The 20860-nt window shown below is 34.8% G+C and overlaps 2 protein-coding genes and 3 long non-coding RNA genes across 5 annotated transcripts in view; 3 read left to right on the plus strand and 2 right to left on the minus strand.

Annotated features, from left to right (window-relative positions):
* Positions 1 to 11402, plus strand: part of LOC105678012 (odorant receptor 10-like) — a 69704-nt gene extending 58302 nt beyond the window's left edge. The window contains exons 6-7 of the mRNA XM_067349511.1: positions 10847 to 10981; positions 11190 to 11402. Coding sequence (XP_067205612.1) covers positions 10847 to 10900 — 54 coding nt within the window. The 3' untranslated portion in view covers positions 10901 to 10981; positions 11190 to 11402. The remainder of the gene's footprint in view (positions 1 to 10846; positions 10982 to 11189) is intronic.
* Positions 1027 to 9846, minus strand: LOC136997958 (uncharacterized). Its single transcript, XR_010888507.1, has 2 exons — positions 1451 to 9846; positions 1027 to 1371 (listed from the first exon to the last, which is right to left on the minus strand). It is a non-coding gene; the product is annotated as an uncharacterized lncRNA (long non-coding RNA).
* A 1143-nt stretch (positions 11403 to 12545) lies between the features above and the next one.
* Positions 12546 to 14500, plus strand: LOC136997957 (uncharacterized). The gene is made up of 2 exons (XR_010888506.1): positions 12546 to 13558; positions 13627 to 14500. It is a non-coding gene; the product is annotated as an uncharacterized lncRNA (long non-coding RNA).
* Positions 14501 to 15081: 581 nt separating this feature from the next.
* On the minus strand, positions 15082 to 16799 carry LOC136997956 (uncharacterized). The gene is made up of 4 exons (XR_010888505.1): positions 16407 to 16799; positions 16143 to 16302; positions 15640 to 15730; positions 15082 to 15360 (listed from the first exon to the last, which is right to left on the minus strand). It is a non-coding gene; the product is annotated as an uncharacterized lncRNA (long non-coding RNA).
* Positions 16800 to 19042: 2243 nt separating this feature from the next.
* LOC105679321 (uncharacterized) lies at positions 19043 to 19889 on the plus strand. The gene is made up of 2 exons (XM_012379260.2): positions 19043 to 19321; positions 19569 to 19889. Exons 1-2 carry the CDS (start codon positions 19043 to 19045, stop codon positions 19887 to 19889), a joined length of 600 nt encoding a protein of 199 aa, XP_012234683.2.
* Positions 19890 to 20860: the final 971 nt, after the last annotated feature.

The following is a 20860-nucleotide window of genomic DNA, read 5'->3' on the forward strand; positions in this document are numbered from 1 at the left end:
TGTAGTTGTTTGTAGTAAAAATATTTTCGTTCAACCCATTAACAAAAAAAAAAAGTTTAAAAAATGACTGTCACCCGATTTCAAATTCGTTTTTTCCACGTGATTCAAAATCGTTTGTAGTTGTTTGTAGTGATTTTGCTTTCGTTTGCAGTTGCACTATTTCAAAATTATAATTGTTTAAAGTATATTAATTGCAAATATATTATAACTTTTAAACTATTCAACTACAAACGAAAGGAAAATCATTACAAACAACTACAAACGATTCTGAATCACGTGGAAAAAGCGGATTTGAAAAATCTTAAAGTCGGGTGACAGTCATTTTTTAAACATTTTTTTTTTTTTTTTGTTAATGGGTTGAACAAAAATATTTTTACTACAAACAACTACAAACAAAGTACTATCATTTTACGTATTGAAAACTTTATTTATTAAAAGTCGGGTGCCAAGTTCACATAGGTCACCATAGGGCCGATCGCGGCTGTCTAGCCACAGCCAAGTCGCCGCGGCGCGGCGTCGCGCAGTGTAACTTGATTGATTATTTTTAACTATGTTCCACCCCTCTGATCGATTTGAAAAAAATATACGTCAAGGTAGAGTATCTAAAGATATTATTGTAAAAATATAGAAGTGATATCTCAAAAATATTATAATAAAAAAAAATTATAAAAAATTCAATTATTTTTTACAAGTTTTTTTTTAAACCTAAAAATAACAAAAAATTTTCATAAACGTACCTTCATGACATTTGCAACATATATTTTTTTCATTGAAATCGGTTCAGCCGTTTTCGAGAAAAAACACTTTTTTGATTTTGCTTTTCTCCCCCATAACTTAAAAAAAAAATGCAATTTAAAGGTTAATATTTGGTGATGTTTTTCATACAAAGGCTACCAACTAATGATACAAATTTGAGTTCGATTGATGTGGGGGCCGATTTCATATGCTTATTCCGCTATGCCTTTTATTTTAAATTAAAAATATAATATTGGCTCAAATTATTCAAATAAATTATTAACAACAAGCTACAGAGCCCAAGCTGGATTTTCGTGCTTAATTTATTAATATATTATAACAAATGTTTAGGTCAATCTAGACGTTTCGACCATCTGGTTGTGGTCATCTTCAGTAGTTAGTTATTATAAAATTCGGAACATATTAATAAACAATCGTTACTTATAAAACTAATTCGGATATTACAATCTTCTTATATTCGTTACATTTAAAAATTGTTTAGAGGACAACACATCTTGAAAGTCATGCCTCTTCTAATAACACCAATCTTAAGATCATCAGGAAGGAAATCATGTTTTACATTAAACATACACGATGTCCTTTTTAAGACTTGAATTGTGGTTGATTGCAATTATTCTAAAACCAGCATGAACCAATGTCTATTTTTATCTTTATATTACTTGTTATTTATTAAAATTACTAAAAATATTCTTACCTCAATGCATAGCAGTACCGTCATGTTGTGTTTTCGTGTAAACTTTCTTATTTTAAAAAAACTAAGAACCAAAACTAAATTCGGTGTAGCGAGTCAGTTTGCTAAAAATGATATTGGAGGTCCGTGTCGTTTGAGTGGACATGGCAAACTAGTTGAATATAATAGAGGATATATTAGAGAACTCGTATGTGAAGGAGATTCGTGGTGGGAGAGTGAGTGATCTTTAAGCAGTAAACAAATTGAGAACTGGCAAATACAAGTTTGGCACCTTTTATTTTATTTAATTATCATCTATTAATTTGGAGTTTCCCGACAATCACCCGAACGAATCCTGACGAACCATCGAGCTATTCTTCGCTTAGCATAAATCCGCTTCGTTACAATATTCTAGGTCTGCCACGATCTCTTTGCTGATGCTTGTTATTTAAATTTTCTTGACCGTCTTTTTGATCGTCTTCCACACTGTTTTGATCGATATCGTCTTCGATCTGATCGTCGATTTGGTCTAGAGGATCATAGTTTGGTGTTTTTTGAGAAGGGATAATTACCTCGATTTGTGACGAATCTTCGCCTCCGTTGATTTCGATATCGTCATAATCCTTAATATTCAGCGGGGTGTTCTGTATTCCAATGAATTTTACGTCTCGGGTGATGTCAATTCTTCTTTCGTCAGACCGTAGCCATACTCGGTACTCTTTTGATTCATTCAAATACCCTACAAAAATTCCCTTCGAACGAGACTTGAGCCTCTTGCCGATTCTCGATCTAACGTGAAAACTTCAGATCCAAATTCCTTGAAATGACTTACATCCGGTGCTTTCCCCGTCCATCTTTCGTAGGCGGTCCTTCCATCGAGACTTCTTGACGAGCATCGGTTACGAATATAATTTGCAGTGTTTATTGCCTCGCCCCAGAACGAGGGAGGTAGTGATGATTGCAACAAGAGGCACCTCATCATGTCCATTAATGTACGGTTCCGTCTCTTAGTGACGCCATTTTGTTCGGGTGTGAGTGACTGTTAATCTTCGACCAATACCGTTCTCTCTTAGGAACTTGTCGAAGGCTTCGTTCCGGTACTCCTTTCCGTTATTCGATTGAAGAAACTTTATTTTTTTTCCGTGCAAATTTTTGACGAAAGTCTTGAAGTTTTTAAAAGTGGCGAAAACATCGTTTTTCCGTTTCAGCAGGCGTATTTCGCACCGAGAATAATCGTCGATGAACGTGACAATATATCTCGCTTTTCTGTTTGACTCTACACGTATTGGGCCGCAGACATCGCTGTGAATTATTTCTAATAACTTTGAGTTTCTCGTTGAGTTCTTGGGAAATGATGATGATTCTTGTCATTTTACCGCGGATACATATTTCATAGTCGAAGTCTTCTTGCTTGTTTCCTAGAATCATACCTTGCACAATGCCATTTCGATCGCATTCAATGAGATCACGGACGTTTAAATGCCTATTTTCCTGTGCCATTTTTCTGTCACGTTCTTCGCTTTTGTTCCGTCGCACAGTGGATCGAACAATGCTAAGGTGCGGACATTTACTAAAAAAAAATTTTTTTAATATCTAATTTTAATTAATAAATTTAATTTGTAAATAGTTGTGAGCAACTAAAAATATTGATTTTTCAAAAAATTTTATAACTAATGCCAAACATTATTTGAAATTTTATAATTTTAGATAGATTTTCTTCCTATCATTTTTCTCAAGAATCTTCAAAACATCACAGCTCTTATATATCTAGTTTTAAATCTAAATTTTTTTCTACGCTATGATATCCCTTTTGGTTAAAGAAAAATGTTTATATTAAATATAATAATATTTAGAAATAATAATATTTAGAATATAGCGGCTATTCTTCTATATTCATAAAATTGAATCTTATAAGCTTGATTCAAATTATTATTTAAAAAAATAATTCAGACATACTAAGGTTCTGCTGATTTTATATCTTTAAATGGATCTTCCACCTCATAGATTTTTTGGTTTTATCTGCCCGTAGATGCTCGTTTAAATAGAGGACAGGAAAAACGTTAAATAAAAATGCATCGAATATACAGGGTGTTCCCGGGTTAAATGGCCAAACTTGAAATACGTATTTAGGACCTCAAAATAAAGAAAAATTTCCTTTGGAAGAATGCTCGCAAACGCTTCGTTCAAGAGATATTGACTTTTTAAGTTACAGAACTCTTAGGAATGTATAATGTCGAAATGTCGCTTTTTGTTTTGTTTTGAAGATCCTAAATCATTGATAGGTTTATGTTCGCACTGTAAACAAAGCTCCTTTTATTCGTACAAAATAATTTTTAGTCTATTGAATGCTTTCGTAGGGTAAACTTGTATTAAATCAATGCAATTATGCCTCGTTTGTATTATAATAGTGAATATGTCGATATGGTTTATTTATATGGATTATGTGACGGAAATGCTAACGCTGCTCGTCGTGAATATGCCGCGCGATTTCCGAACAGAAGATTGCCAAATAAGTTTGTATTTTCTTCAACATTTCAACGATTGAAAAAAACTGCGTCATTTAATATGATGCCTCGGGCTGGTGGAGTTTTTGCACCGCTGCAGAATGAAAGAAAAACAGCCATCATATTGCAGCATTTTGACCAAAGCCCATCAACAAGTGTCCGAAGATCTGGTTGTGAATTAGAAATTTCATCTACAATCATATGGAAGACACTTTCAGCTGATGGACGTTATGCATACCATCTTCAACGTGTCCAGCATTTATTACCGGCTAATATGGCACATAAGAGAGTGTTTTGCGATTGGTTTTTAAACCAAACAAATAATGATCCACATTTTTCACAAAATATTTTGTGGACAGATGAGGCCATATTTACTAGACACGGTATTTTAAATCAAAGAAATAGTCATGTTTGGTCACACGAGAATCCACGAGCAATCCGTGAACAACATTTTCAACACAATTTCCAGTGTAGTGTGTGGTTAGGAATAATAGACAATACTTTAATTGGACCCCATGTTCTACTAGTTTGCAAACGGATTTCTCGAATTTTTGAACCATGAGTTTTATGACTTTTCGAAGACATTCCTTTGAATATGAGAATAAATTCTTGGTTTCAATTGGATGGCTGTCCTGCTCATTATGGCAGAGGTCCTCGACAATGGCTTAATATTCATTTTCCCAGAAGATAGATCGGTCGTGCTGGACCTGTGGCTTGGCCTCCGCGTTCATCGGATTTAACGCCATTAGATTTTTTTGTATGGGGTACGCTTAAACAAAAAGTGTACGAAATGCCGGTTAATGATCTTCAATCATTAAAACGGAGGATAGAGCAAGCGTGCAATGAAATTACAGCCACACAATGCCAATCAGCCACTCGTTCTGTCATCGATAGATGTAATGCTTGTCTTCGAGCTGGAGGCCGTCATTTTGAACAAAATATTTAATAATTAGTTTGTTATTACTATAAAGCAATAAAAAAGTTCAACCTATATACAATACCAATATCTCTTGAACAAAGCGTTTGCGAGCATTCTTCCAAAAGAAATTTTTCTTTGTTTTGAGGTCTTAAATACGTATTTCAAGTTTGGCCATTTAACCCGAGAACACCCTGTATAATACATACATAGATGCACGCGCCCGAGTGTTGTATATACGAGTATCGAATATTCCTTTTTGTCGTCAAAAATTACCGTGCTTGTTTATGTCATTTCTCTATCTATGTTTGGCAATTATTTATGATTGTTATCATAATAATTAGTTGTTTGGCAAATAATTTGTTTATCATAATGATTTAATTTGTCATCATAGCGGTTATCTATAACTTTGTTTTATTTGTGTATCGTCAGAACATCACATTTATAATTTTATTAACGAACGTTCGAGTTGATCTATCTAATATTTGCTTTTCCAATTCCTGCGTTTTCCGTTTCCTGCGATTTTTTCGTGAGTTGCCTTTTTTATTATACGTTTTTCGTTCACTTTATTGTATTGATTTCCCAGTGTATTACATGAAGATTTTTTCGCAATATTTTATCATTGAAAAGGATTTAAAGATTTAAAATTACTGCTTTTGTGAATCTTATTTCCTGACTTGATTGTAATTGATAGAAAGCTTGATTTTCATAGGAGATATTAAGGATTTTTTGGAAGTTGAAACATACGATTTTTTAGTTTTGAGTATATATGTATGATATATTTTTTTATGCGTAATTTTATAACTTGATCTGCTTTTCACTATAACATGTATTATTTTATTAATTTTGACAGTTGCTGAAAGTTATATCTAAAAAAGGTTATATCTAAAACTTTTAATTAAATCATATTTAGTCGTATTAAGTCGTGAAAAATTTAACTCATTATGATCTGTTTTTGTTTCTTCGAAATTCTGGTCATGGTTTTACAATGCAAGAATTTTTAATTGACTTTGTTTCAAAAGAATGTGAACTCAATCTATCAGAACAATCCAAAAACAAGCTGAGACTTTCATTAAGATTATTTTGTAATAATTTTTCTTCAAGATGGCAAAAATCGAATAGAACACTGGAGAATTTTACAAAAAAGAATGAATCGTGGCTGCAAAAAGTCTTTGAATTTTCTCTTTCTGAATTTTCTTCTAATTCAGACGAATCTGCTTCTACCAGTTTATTAACTCATAATAAACTGTTTGATGAAATTACTGATAGACATAAACGCAGGCGAACAGAAGATTTACGAGCGTCTAATTCGACTGAAGTTCTCTTTTATGCTACAAAACAAAAATTAAGTAGCGATGGATCTTCTGACTTCGCAAAAATCTTTGATTATTTAATTAAAAATTCGAACGAAATTGGACGAGTTAAGGCTTTTTGCGAAAATAAAATTAAAACACCTCTGTTTTCGAAAGAAAAATGCTTAGCATTATTTCTGAACTTAAATTTGTCAAAACAACAATACATTGAATTACGGAAAACCTGTATTGAGAGTGGTACGAATCAATGGTAGTCATATTATGAGATACAGCAAATAAAATTAGAATGTTATCCATCAAGAGATAAAATAATGATTACTGAAACTTTCGGCATCGATTAAATTGCAAGCTCTGCTTGATTTAATGACTAAAAGATTGCTTAATGTTTGCAAGGATAATGTAGATGTTCATAATAATAATAATAATAATAATAATATTAATAATTTGACATTGATTTGCAAATGGGACTTTGATGGTGCGTCCAGCCAAAGTATGTACAAACAAGAATTTATAGATGAAATGCATCTGATAACTCTGTTTTCATGATAAGTTTCGTTCCTATAAAATTAATAAGTGGCTTAAACATTGTATGGATGAAGCAAAATCCATCTTCCACCAGATATTGTCGTCCAATTAGATTTAAATTCGTTCATAAAAACGCGAAAATTTGTAAAAAAGAATACGAAAGAATGGAACATGAAATCAAATATTTAATACCGACCGAATGTGAAAATATAGCCGATGATTATGAAATGCTTTTCACAATGATAGATGGCAAAATATGTACAATTTTGTCAGATGCAACATCTTTTTCATCATGTTATCTGTGCGGTGCAAAGCCGAGTGAAATGAACAATATTGACAAAGTTGTAATGAGAGATATTGACGAAAAAACTTTTAACTTTGGAATATCAAGTCTTCACGCAAGGATTCGATGTATGGCATTCCTACTTCATGTATCATATAATTTATCTTTTAAAAAATGGACTGTACGCGATCCTAATCTGAAAAAACAACAAAACAAAGCTAAAAAGAAAATCCAACAAAAATTTAGAACGAATCTGAGTTTGCTTATTGATGTTGTAAAACAAGGTTCAGGACTGACAAACGATGGAAAAACTGCAAGAAAGTTTTTTTCGGAAATTAAAACAACTGCAAAAATCACTGGATTAAATGAATTACTTATTAAAAGATTTGCAGTTATTTTACAGGCGATTTCTTGTGGAGAAATGGTAGATGCCAAATTATTTGGTCAATATGCTATGGAAACAGCAAAAATGTTCGTACAAGACTACGGATGGTATTATATGTCTTCTTCTGTTCACAAATTATTAATCCATGGAGAAGCAATCATATCACAGTTTTCAATTCCTATCGGCCATCTATCGGAAAAGCGAGCGGAGCACGAAATAAAGAATTCAGGCAATATAGAAAAGATCATACACGTAAAATTAACAGAATTGCTACAAACGAAGATCTTCTAAATCATCTTTTAATTACATCTAATCCCTTAATCTTACGACCAAGTTTACAACCAAAAATGAATGAAGGAAAGAAACAAGAATTGTTTCTCGAAACTTTAAAACTTTTAATTTAATTTTCTTTTATCTTTTTATTTTTTATTTATTTATTTTATTTTCTATTTTTTTTTTATTTATTTATTTATTTTATTCTCTATTTCCTTTTTTTTTATTTACTTTTATTTATTTATTTATTTATTTTGTATATTAGATTTACACACACACACATGCGCGCATGCGCGCGCGAATATCATATATATGTGTATTTTATTATGTTTATATTTGTATATGTGCGCGCTTATTTGTTAAGATGTATACTAGATTTAAATATGATATACGAAGTAGAATCTCATATTAAGTATTACGTTAATTCCCTAATTTATTATAAATTCTTTGAAACTTAATTTCAAATAAAAACTAATTAAATTTATCATTAACAAATTATAATCAAATAATAATTATTGATTGATAATATGGATGGTGAACATATATATACATACAATGAACATATATGAACATATGGTAAACATATTTATTCCAAAAATTCGTTTTTTTAGCAGCTACACATATTATGCCCGCTATTCCCTATCTTTCGATCCTCTGTGGGTCGGTGACTTTAGTCTTCGCACTGTATTTCATGTTTCTTTCGCGTATGTGTAATATAGGCCGTTTCTACGATCTACAGTAAGAATAGTATTTCTATCAATAATGTCAGCTTTCTCTTTCTCGAACATCACACGGTAATCCTGGTCCGTGATTCTTCCAACGGATAGCAAGTTCATGCTTAGCTCAGGTACGTGCATCGTTCATGTTCATGTTTATCGGACGATCTTCGATTTCCGCGACTATAGATACGAAGTCTTTGCCTTGGATCGATGTCAATGCCGTTTCACTCGCAAATCTCACGTTCCCGGTGTAGAATTGAAGAATGTTTGCGAACTCGACTCTGTCGTTTCCCATGTGGGCTGCACAACCGCTGTTTAAGCACCATTTTCCATCATGCTGCCTATTATTTGCGCTAAGCGTTTCCGTAACGTATGCATATTCTGCCTCCGCGCATAGACTCACATTGTCCGCCACGTTCGCGTTGTCGATATTTTTCCCTGATTCGACACAATTAATTGGTTTGTGGCCTATTTTTTGACACCGGCGACACCGATACTTGAACGGTTTGTTTTTCGAACTACTCTCGCATTTCATCTTTCGATTTTTTATCCGTTTTTTTATTTTTATTTTGACCGATTGTTTTCTCACGAACATCGCGTTTGACTGTAACTTACGCGTTTCGTTTTTCCGTGCGTCGTATTCTTCGATGATCTTAATGCGCAGAGTTTCGGGACTTGGTAACTCGTCGTATGATTCGATCGCGCACCGAAAGTTTTCAAAACTAGGTGGGAGACTATAGAGCATCATTATCGTTGGTAAATCGGGATTTATGTCTATTTCCATCTCATTCAGTTTGTCGATTGTGTCGAAAAACCTTCGGAGATAATCGCGCACGTCGCCACTGTCGTCCATTTTATACAACGTTAATTGTTTCAGTAGCGTTGCTTTTCGTGCCGGTCCGTCGATTGATATATCGAGTTTAACCTAAGCCACGCTTCCGTCGACGTTTCGCACCCTTTGATCTGTTTTAGCTCTGATGATTTGATCGATAGGATGATGTCCAACTTGGCTTTCTTGTCCTCGATGTCCCATGCTCTCGCCGCTTCAACTGACGCCGCGTTACATGCGACGACCTCGGGTTTGATCTTTTTACCAAAGACGTATCCCTCAGGATCGCTTCCATCTGTGTTCTCATGTGTCACAGTCTTCTTTATTCTCCATGTGTCACAGTTTTCTTTATTCAGGAGTTCTTATCCGGACTATATTTGACGAAGCCATTTTCTTATCGTGAGGTATTGACTTTTTGAGAACAGTTCCGCGCTAACCTCACTTTTGGCTCTGCTCGCACTTTTTATTATTCTTGCGCCCGCACTTTATTTCCGTAGACTAGGCCCATAACCTGTGGATGAGGTACGTGGAGGCGAGGCACAAGAACAATGAATTGCACTAGACTGGATACTTTATCAAGCAGATATAGTTATTAGAAGATGATAGCAGAGCGTAGTTTTGTTGTAACTGAAGTAAGAAAGAATCCCCGAGAGAGGGACACGTGACGCGTCCGGAAATATATGGGGACGTAATGTTGCCACAGTGCAAGTGATTTCCGCAAATTGTTGAAGAGCGCGAGATATGAATTTTGTCGCGCTCCAATAAGAAATAATTTATATTTTAATTAAAGAAAAAATTAATTATTACTTTTATTAATTTTATTAAAATGCCATATAACATTTAATAAACACGACAAACTGTATGCAATATGTGCTGCATTTCTATTATTCATATGATGACGACGGAACATGCTGCATTTCTGCTGCGTTTCTACCATTATAGCGTGCTCACAGACAAGCTTGATTTCTGATGGTATTTTGTGTAATGGTATTCCACTATGACAGCAGGCTATGTATAATCTCGGTGTGCATTCTACCGACACATTGTGTCAGAATACAATGTTTGAAATTTGCTCTATTTATGATGATGAATTCTCTTCAATTTTTGCTACATTTCTGTCGTCGTGATGCACGTCATGCTCGGTTTTTGCTGTGTTTTTGTCGACATTACACCAAAAAAATTGTGTTCTTATCTTAAAAATATTTCACTTATATTTATAATATCTTATTCTAAAATAAGCATCAAGAAGATTCTCTTACAATTAGTTTAAGAGAAAAATCCTCTAAAGAATATCAGATATTCTTAACGCATAAGAATATATGCTAAATGGGATATTCTCTTATCATTATATTATTTAATACTTGGGATATTTAGTTAACCATGATAACAAAAAACAGTTTTATAAGTGGATATTTGTTATTAAAACTTTAAGAAAGTTATATTTTTTGAGAAAATACATTTTTTGTACTTATTCATTAAGAATATCTATTAAAAAAACTTATTAAGTATAAATTTCAAGAATACAATTTTTTCGGTGCAGCTGAAACAGCATATTCTGCTGGAATAATGACGGTATTTTGCCGACATAGTACGCAGTGCTTAAATTGCAAAAAAAAATGTTCTTTGATTTGATTCTGCATAAATATATATATTTAATTATTTTATCTTTATAGTTTCTGAAAACAATATCATCTTATTTTATGACGATGAGAGCTGCAATAGTTTAATAAAATGATCTATCTAAATTAGCATTTAGAGAAACATAATAAAATATCAAATAAATACTAAAATATTATGAAGCAAAACTGGTACGTATATATAAAAAAGATATAATATTAAATTTAAAAAATATGACAAAAGCAATATATTTTTTTATATATAGATTATAATTATATATATATATATATATATATAATTTATATATTATTTTATAAATACTGAAATATAAACTAATATAATTTTTAAAAAAGTATTGTTGATATTATTTGTTTTCCGATTTGGATATTTTTTTTTCAGCGAGTTCATCAAATTCTTCCCAATTTCCACTGGATCGCTAACATATTGTTGTATAATGACCAATACTATTCGATCGCGTAGCGATCACAAAAGCGAGACGGTGGATCGAAGGAAAGAAAGAACAAAAAGAAAGGATAGTGTTTAGTAATTCAATATTGATAAGAAGATTTGTAATTTGACGACACAATTCTTTAAATAAACTCGTTCACCTTATTTACAGTTATTTATAGTTATATACAAAGTCAGTGCTTCTGTCCCAATTCCTGCGAGTGTCGGAAGTGCATTAGGTAATCGGTTGGTACGCGTGTGATGATCTGTCTTTATCACGAGCACTGGAAAGAGCACGAGAACTCGCTGAGAATTACAATTGAATTGCGATTTAAATGAACTCAGATTAAAAAGAGCGAGAAACTCTCTTCTATCTTAAACGTCGCGATTTGAACCATTTCAATTATCCTCATTGCGATAGTATGTGAACGCATCAGTGATTTCTTTCGAGTGAGAGAGCGCTCTGGGTTTCTGCTGCTTTTATAAGCTTGTCCTTTCGAGAACAATCCTGAGCAATCGAGCAAATGCAAGTTTCCGGTAATCGTTTTTGGTTGATCATTGGATTCTTTCAGAAGGACGGGAATTGTTGTTATTTTTCGCGCGGTCTTATTTTTGTTGTGCTAGAGCGGTTGACGACTGAGCGACGGCTTATGTTTAGTGCCGCTGACTAAGCGCCGTGTGATATTTCGGCGCACGGTACAACGCGCGTGCTGACAAGAGTGTTTAATCTCAAACATCCCGCTTACCTCGGTGCACTTAGCGAATTTAGAAAGGCAGCGGGGCCCGCTTGGCACCTTTGAGTTCGCACGCCCCTGAGTTCAGCTGTTAGCGGCCCGATACAACGCCACACGACGCACGTGTACACAAACAAATTTTACAACGTCAGTATCCTATTAATATTAATAAATATAGAAATCTCAAATCTTTTTTGAATGCTGTTAAATCACTTTCTAATTCTAACGCGGATTTAGAAAAAACTTTTTCTCTTCTATCGGACATAAAAACAAAAAGACGAAATAAATTGTCTTTGGAAAGCGTAAATGCCCTTTGTGTATTGAAAACCGCATTAAAAGCAAGAAAAAAAATTTTTAACGTAAAGATAAATGCTCAGCATTTATCTTTAATGAAATCCGACAATTTATACAAAAATAGTATTAAAAAAGTGACAAGTACTTTTATAGTACACGGAGACGAAAATGTTGACATTGTTGAGCCATCAACATTAATATAATATATTATAATGTTCTGTTTCTAATTTTTAATATTTAATTATGTTTTTTAAATCTTTTATTTCTTGATAATTTACAAATACTTATTTATTTCTTTTTTTTTAATTTTAAATTTTTAATTTATTTTTTTATTTTTTAATAATAATTTACATTTATTGATTTCTTTATTTTATTAATGTTGACAAATGCTCAAGCAAACATTTATATTAATTGTATTTATATTAATTATATGTAATTGTAGTTGTAACCTCATACTCATACTTAAAATTAGAATATATAAATAAATTAATAACATACATAAAATATTAAATTTTCCTAAGCTTATTTTTGTCGCAATTAACTCATATTAATGTTTTAACAGGAATAATGTTTTTTTACTAAAATTGTGGAAATGTTACTTGTTTTGTTAATATATTGCGATACATATATTTTTTTATTATAATAATAAAATTTATTAACAATATATAATTTTTATTAGTTTATTCTTATTTTATACATTAATATGAAAAATCATATTCTGTAGACGTGATGTTAAAATATTTTATTAATATAAATATCATATATGCTTTATAAGGGTTCAAAAGATAATCTGATAAGTAAATCTCAGAAGATTTCGCGTGGAACGAAAGCAACACGCTGCTGGTCGAAACTTGCGTAGAGCAAAACTCGGAAAAGCATTTTCGCTGTCATATGCTGCCAACGCTGCCAAATCTTAGCAGGAGAAAAAAGTCGCGCGACGTCACCTCAAAACCAATTTGCTAGATTTGATGGAAGTAAAACGCAAGACTTATGTCCACTCGCTCTACAAGCCGAAAGCCGAGCGCACACGGATGCGTGACGTAAGCAATTCTCGGTTGTGTTGGTGGGAACCGTGGACGCCAAAGTGTGCAGATCTCCCAACACTGACGTGTAGTTGACTCGTGGCTGGGAATTCACGTACGGCGTGTTTCGTGCAAATGAGTATCGTAGATGTAATTGAAACTGGACGAGAGGATGACGATCTATGAAGGCTGAGAAGTACTGTGAGCGGTATGAGTGTGCTCCTCGCCGGTGCTTAGCTCAATGAGTTTCGGGCTAGCGTGAAAATTGCCGGTGAGTGACAGCTAGTTTAATCTAACCTTAGCTTACGAGGCAATCATAGCCGTCGATTCTATTTATAGATAGTCCAAACACAAAGTGTCAAGATTTAAACTAAGGTGAGTCGTCGAAACCGCTGGGTTAGCGAGGAAGCGTAGTAAGCGGTAATCAGTCGAGGGTACGCGCACTTTATCACATTTTCTGACAGCGGACTCTAGTTGGCGTCGATTAGCAAATCAGACACAATTAGAGTCAAGTATAAAGCAAAATAACGTTCAGAATAGCATGCAGTATACGCTTTGCACGCTATTGCATCGTACAATTACATGAACTTACAGTTTTTAAGGCAATGCTATGCTTAATCTCGAACAAAATTTTTTTGATAAGTATTTACATATGTATACGTAGCCGATGAGCGACAGAAAAACTTTTAGCACTATTACGCTTGTTCCTCCTCTTTGAGGCCGGGATCGGCAACTAGCAAGAGGACGATCTTCACCATTGAGCGCGTTAGTTTAGAGGCGGCAATGCGGACTACGCAAACTTTTCCATCCTCCCCCGGGTGCGTCTTAATTATCCGCGTTAGCGGCCGTGTAGATGGTGTGCTCTCGCTACGAAGGAGACTCAGACGATTGACCTAAATGCCGTCGTTGGCCTTCAATCACTTTGACCGTTGGAGGAGTGAGTGAAGTGAAAGCGTCTTAGTAAAATCTTTCGATTATCGACTTCTTAAATATTGTTAGTTCCGACTCGACTTTCTTTATTTAAAAGTTTAACGTAACGTTAACGTTTAAACGTTCGAGTGCGACACGACCTTGTCCGATTAATATTGATGAATAAAAGTAAACGGTAATTCAGGATGGTTATGAAATAAATTAAAGAAGATCGACACTGATTTTAATGTAATATACTTAACAAATTGACTTTATGATAGAAATACAAACTGTGTGAAAACGACTAAGTCTCAACTTAATAAATTTGGCCCGACTGTCTCTCTATAATATAACGCTTTTTGATGACTGAACGGCTTGGATCGACGATAGAGAGTGAGACTTGATCTCTCGTTGTCTCGCAAGTCGACTTCTTCGAAGATTCTCGAATATTTTATCGGTTATTATTTGATACAGAAAAATACAAGGAGCGGGAGCGCGCCCGCGCAGGATCGATTCTATCGAGGCGCTGCTCTCGATCATCTGGCTGCTGTCCGCTGGCGCCGTCTATCGGTCATTATTGCTTGCATCTTACAGCTCGGCCGTTTTGGCGCTGGACTTCGTCCCGAAGTAGAGTTCCTATAAGTAGAGTTAAGACACCGGGCAAATCGGGCTATGATTGGTTGTTTCTTTGGCTATTACATATGGCGGAAATCTATAGTTTATGTGACATATATTATAGATTTTCAAGCACGTGTACATGTATTGTACATACACGCGATGGATGAAAATCTATATAATAATTATCTGACAATTGTATTTCTAAAAATGTTTAGAACAATATATATAATAACCATATATTATCTAGAATTAAATATAAAAAAATAATTTTCTTTAAAAAGTTAATTTTTATTTTTAAAAGATTTGTATGTACAATTTAAAAATTGAAAAATCACTCAGTGTGATCAGCATCTTTTTTATTAATAAAATGCTGTTGTTGCATGATGAATGCGTTCTCGTCATCAGATGATGCTTCGCTGCTAATATTAATATTGCAATCTTCCGATTCATTCTGTGTTACAATTTCCGTTTGTATCTCATTACTTGTTGTTGGAATTTCATGAGCTTCAGTGATAGATAATTGTGACAGATGATCTTGTGCTGAGCCTTCAAATAAAAAATTACAAATTTTACTTTTAGAAGAAGATAGTAGTTATATGAATAAAGTAAAATTTGATATAAAACATATTCATATAATTAAGTACATAAAATGTAATGTCAATAAAACATCTCCGGTGAAAAATTATCCATAATATTGAAAATAGCTAGAATCGAATCGAATTATTTTCAATAACTTTCCAGTTAAAAAGTCGTTTGTTCGATGTCTTTCCAACTGTTTTTAATGAATGCTTTTCCACAGGATAGATTAAAAATATGTATTTTTACCTGGCTGATGAAATTGTGTAGGCACAGCATTCCTTTTCAATTTCAATAAACCATCAACTCGCTGTTCCCAAGCCGTTGACGCAAAATAAACCTTTTTTAATAATATAATTTATAATTAATAAATATACAAATATAAAAGTATATATTTTTTAGGGATTTATAACAAAATTATACCAACAAATAAAGATTTCATTATACTGTTTTGGAAATCAAAATAACGTAAGAAAAAAATATTACATTAAGAAATCATAATAATTGAAAATTAGTGACGCTTTTTGCTGTTCTGTGAGATTCAATAATGTTACGAATTTCATAAAATTAATTTAGTTATTATCAAAAATATAACAAAATTTATAATACTAATTTTCTATAATGTATTTATGCATGTACGTGTATGTTGTTTGTAACTCTAATATTAAAAGCTATATGTACTGAGTCTGTGATGTTAAGTATGAATAGAATAATTCAATATGATATTTTGCGTATATTTTTCATTAAAGTACTTGACATAATGCTGAATGCTGAGTTGGTGTCCAATTAGTTCGCCCCATATTTTGGATCCATTCAGCACATCTTTTAGAGTCTTTGGGAAAATAACACATCTTAAACCCTTTGGAAGATGAATTAAAACATTTTGGAGCTACACAACCCGTCATTATGAACCTAAAAAATATTACATTGACTACTTAATTGCACACTTAATTTTAAGGTTATGTTCTTACTTTCTTTTATTTCACAATTCAATGAAAATAATTAAATAAACTTACTTTTTATTGAAATGTTTTTCTATAATATCTGTTCCAAATAATATTAACGCAAATTTTGTTCATTATAAATACACTATAAACAGTAACACAAACTAATTTTATATTGCATTGCTAGGCTTGACTACGAAACATTTCAGAAGTGGCTGTCTACGACCTATGACTGCTAACGTAGCAAGGAGAATATAGTATATGTTTACATCGGTATAAATTACAATTTTCTTTAGATCACTCTTTATTTGTATAAAAATAGTTTATATAGACATTAATTATTTAAAATAAAATTAATATCTTTTGTTTTGAAAAAAATATTTGTTAATAAAAGCACATATCTATAAATTTCCGACTTTATAAATTTACATTTTCCGCTAGTTTGGCTATTGCATATGGCGGCTTGGAACAACCAATCAGCAATTGATAGCCCGGTGTCTTAACTCTACTTATAGGAACTCTACCAGAAACGAGCGGCAGCATCACACAAATACAATCGAGAACCGATGACGTCACCCTATCCGTGTGAGCTCGACCCGGTCGACCAATGGAAGAGAACGCACGTCTCCCTTCCACCGAGCCGACGCAACAGACGATAAATGCTAAGAAGTAAGTGTTTCTAAGGCAAGTGGCTGGAATATGAAAAATCCCGTGTTCGAGATTTGCTTCTCGCAACTTTCTTTTCTTTTTTCCGCATTTGTTTCTAACAGTGTAAATTATCAAATAATCTTTTTTTTGCTCAAAAAATAATAGTTTATATTTATTAATAATATTCGCATATGTTAAAACTAACAATTTTTGAAATAATTCAGATTTGCTATTGTCAATAGAAAAATGAAGTTATTTTGCAATATTGCAACAAAGTGTAAATTTAACATATGCTATGTTCTTGCCACTCGCCTTATTCGTTTAGCCATGCTTGCTTTGACATTTATGTCTATCGACTCGAAAGATTTTACATACCTGTAAAACTTTTAATTATTTCCCAATTAGTCACTCACGTCCTGATATTTTTTCTCCCGTTCAATAATTTTCTATTCGTACATTCGGAGAATTCGAATAGTGAGATCAATAATGTACTTAATTTTCGTACACTCTAGTATCTCAATCTGAGGTCGATGTACATTTTAACGTCTCAAATGTAGACGAATTATTTCTATATGAAAAATAATTAAAATTTTCTCACCAACAATCTATGATATATGCTCTATGTGCCATATTATATTTTATTCCATTTTTAATCATTTATTTTAAACTACTGCATATTAGCAAGAGTTACTGTACTATGGAGATTAGTGGAGGAGACGGTAACATATATTATAAATGCAGTCAGATTTATTGTACTCTTGTTAGTATTGTTAAAATATTGTAAAAATAATGTATTATTAGTTTATTAGTAATTATAATAGTATTATTAATAGTGGTCTTCCGCACCACCTTCGAGGTTCCACTAACGGCGCGTTAGGTTTTTTTAGTGGACCATCGCCAAGAGCCCTATTATACCACATTTCATTATTCTTTCTATATTTCTTTCATACATATGTGATGTCATTTGCAGACATGTTAGTAATATTTTATTTATTTATAAATATGTGACGGGATAGAGAGTTAGCACGAGATAATTGATTTTATTTGAAATTTTATTTAATATATATGTAGAATAAATCTTAATATAAAATTATCACAATATGACTAGTCAATATATTATTACAATGTTATCACATAAATTAGATTAAAAAAATTATTATTAATAAGAATAATAAATCAATAATAAAAAATATATAATAAAAATATAAATAAAAAATTAAAAAATAATAAAAATATAGTCAAAAATAATAAAAATATAAATAAAAAATAAAAATATAAGTATATAGTATAAGTAATATAAGTTAAAAAATAATAAAAATATAAATAAAAAATAAAAATATAAGTATATAGTATAAGTAATATAAGTTAAAAAATAATAAAAATATAAATAAAAAATAGAAAAAAGATATTAAAAAATAAAAGTTTGATTGTTAAAAAAATAAAATTAATATTAATATTAAATTAATATATAAAATTATTTTTATATTTATTTAATATCTTCTTAATTTATATAATATGTTTCAGAGTCGTACGCTGTTGGAACGGCGAGCGCACACGAACGCGTGACGTGCAGTTCTCGCTTGTGTAGTGCCCGCATGGTGGGGGCTGTTCCCCTCATGTTGCTCTGTTGCAGGATGCTCGATCTTGCAGCACTGGCGGGGTTCCTCAGGGATCGGTCTTAGGACCCCTCCTGTGGAACCTCGCGTACGACAGAGTGCTCCGTACGGCGCTTCCCCTGGGCTGTCGTCTGCTGTGTTACGCAGACGACACGTTGGTGGTGGCCAGGGGGAAGAGTTGGAGGAAAGCTCGAGACGCCGCAAACGCGGCGACTCGAGCAGTCGTGTGTTCAATAAGAGCAATGGGACTAGAGGTCGCCCCGCAGAAGACGGAGGCCCTGTTTTTCCATAACAGGACCTTAGAGCGGCCTCCCCCCCACTCAAATGTGGGTGGGGGAAGTCCGAGTCCAGGTGGGGTCCCGGATGAAGTATCTGGGCCTCACCTTGGATGGGCTCTGGAGATTTGAGCAACATTTTGCCAACATAATCCCTAGAGCGGACAGGATGGCAGCAGCCCTAGGTCGCCTCCTGCCCAACGTGGGTGGTCCGAGCTCCAAAATAAGGAGACTCTACGCAAATGTCGTGCAGTCGGTGTCCCTCTACGGGGCACCGATATGGGCAAAAAAAGTCGCGGCCAGTCGGCGGATCAAAGCAATGATCCATCGTCAGCAGCGCCGACTAGCCAGAAGGATCATACGATCCTACTGCACGGCATCGTTCGCGGCGACCACGGCCATGGCGGGCGTCGTTCCGGTAGAGTTCCTGGCGAACTCGTACGCCGAGGTATATCGGCGTACGAGGGACCCAGACCGAGCCGTTCTGGGTCCCTCGTAGCTAAGCGCTAAGCGCCCACCTCAGACCAGGGGCCGTGGAGAAAATCAAGAGGAAAGCCCGTCGCGGGGCCATACTCGACTGGCAAGTTGCCATCGCGGGCTCTGTGGCGGAAAGATGGACCACCCGCGCCATCCAACTCTGTCTCCCGGAATGGGCAGACAGGCGAGGACAAAGACTTGGGTTCCACCTGACACAGGTACTCACTGGACACGGTTGCTTCGGTGACCACCTTTGCAGGATAGGGAAAGAGCACACGACAGAGTGCCACCACTGTGCGGCCAGTCGGGACTCGGCGCAGCAAACCCTCGCGGAATGCGAGGCGTGGGCGAGGGAGCGTCGGGCCCTGACTACAGTGGTCGGCAAAGACCTCTCTCTCACAGCACTGTTTCGAGCAATGCTAGAGGGAGAAGAAAAATGGCAGGCCGTCTTCTCCTTCTGCACGCAAGTTATGCAGCAGAAGGAGGAGGCGGCGACGGGGCTAACTCCCAACCTGTTAAGAGGAGGAGAAGGAGAGTAGCTCCTCCTCCCCGCCGTCGCCATGTCTAGCAAAGGACACGACTGGTGAGACCCACACCGCCGGACAGTTAATCCGGCCCGGATGGGCCTCGAGAGGAGAGGAAACTGGTTTTCCTTTCCCTCCCTCCTCAAACTATTAAGGAAAGGCCGGGAGGTGGGAATACATTCCCACCACTCCCGGCGGGAGGGTTGGTCAGAATCGGGGGATTCTGACCGACCAACCCTCCTAGACAAACAACGGGAGGGCAAGGGGAAGATCGAGGTGACCTGATCTTCCCCCAATCAAAAGCTGACACAAAGGAGAGGGGGGGCAGGACCATAACCTGCCTCCCCTCCGGGAAGAGGCCAATAAAAGGGCCAAGCCAGAGGGGGGTAGGAAGAATACCTCAGGTGATACCCTACCTCCCCCTCAATATGGCTAGGAAGGTCACCGGCGGGGGTTTTAGTGGGTATACCCAAGGACATCTTCCCTGGGGACTCCCACATAACCCACGGGCTCTCCCCCGAAACCCGTGGGTATCCATAAAGGATTTCCCCCGCCTTAAAAAAAAAAAAAAGGTTTTAGTTGGTAGGCACCGTCTGTTCCTGACTAAGGTTAGGACAGGCGGTGAATCCAACACTATCTCCCGTCAGGCTGTGGGCTTGCAATCTACAGTCCTTGCACGACGGGAGATGTCTTTCGAAGATTTCCTTGCCCCTTCTGGCCTCCAAACCAAGTAAAAAAAAAAAAAAAAAAAAAACCATGGCTAAAATAGCTCTATATCTAACCATTGTTGCTGAAATTTAAAGTTGCTGGATTTTCGTGATATTTTTGTTCTCGGACTTACATCATTATCTGATAACAATGAAAAATTTTCTTTAATTTTATTCTTATGAATACGTAGAATTCGCATGTCTTGCAACATGCGATGTAGGGCATGACATATTTTTGTCGCATATAGTACAATAAAAAAGGTTTTCGTCTGATGATAC

Source organism: Linepithema humile, chromosome 2 (genome assembly GCF_040581485.1).
Source record: "Linepithema humile isolate Giens D197 chromosome 2, Lhum_UNIL_v1.0, whole genome shotgun sequence".
NCBI lineage: Eukaryota > Metazoa > Arthropoda > Insecta > Hymenoptera > Formicidae > Linepithema > Linepithema humile.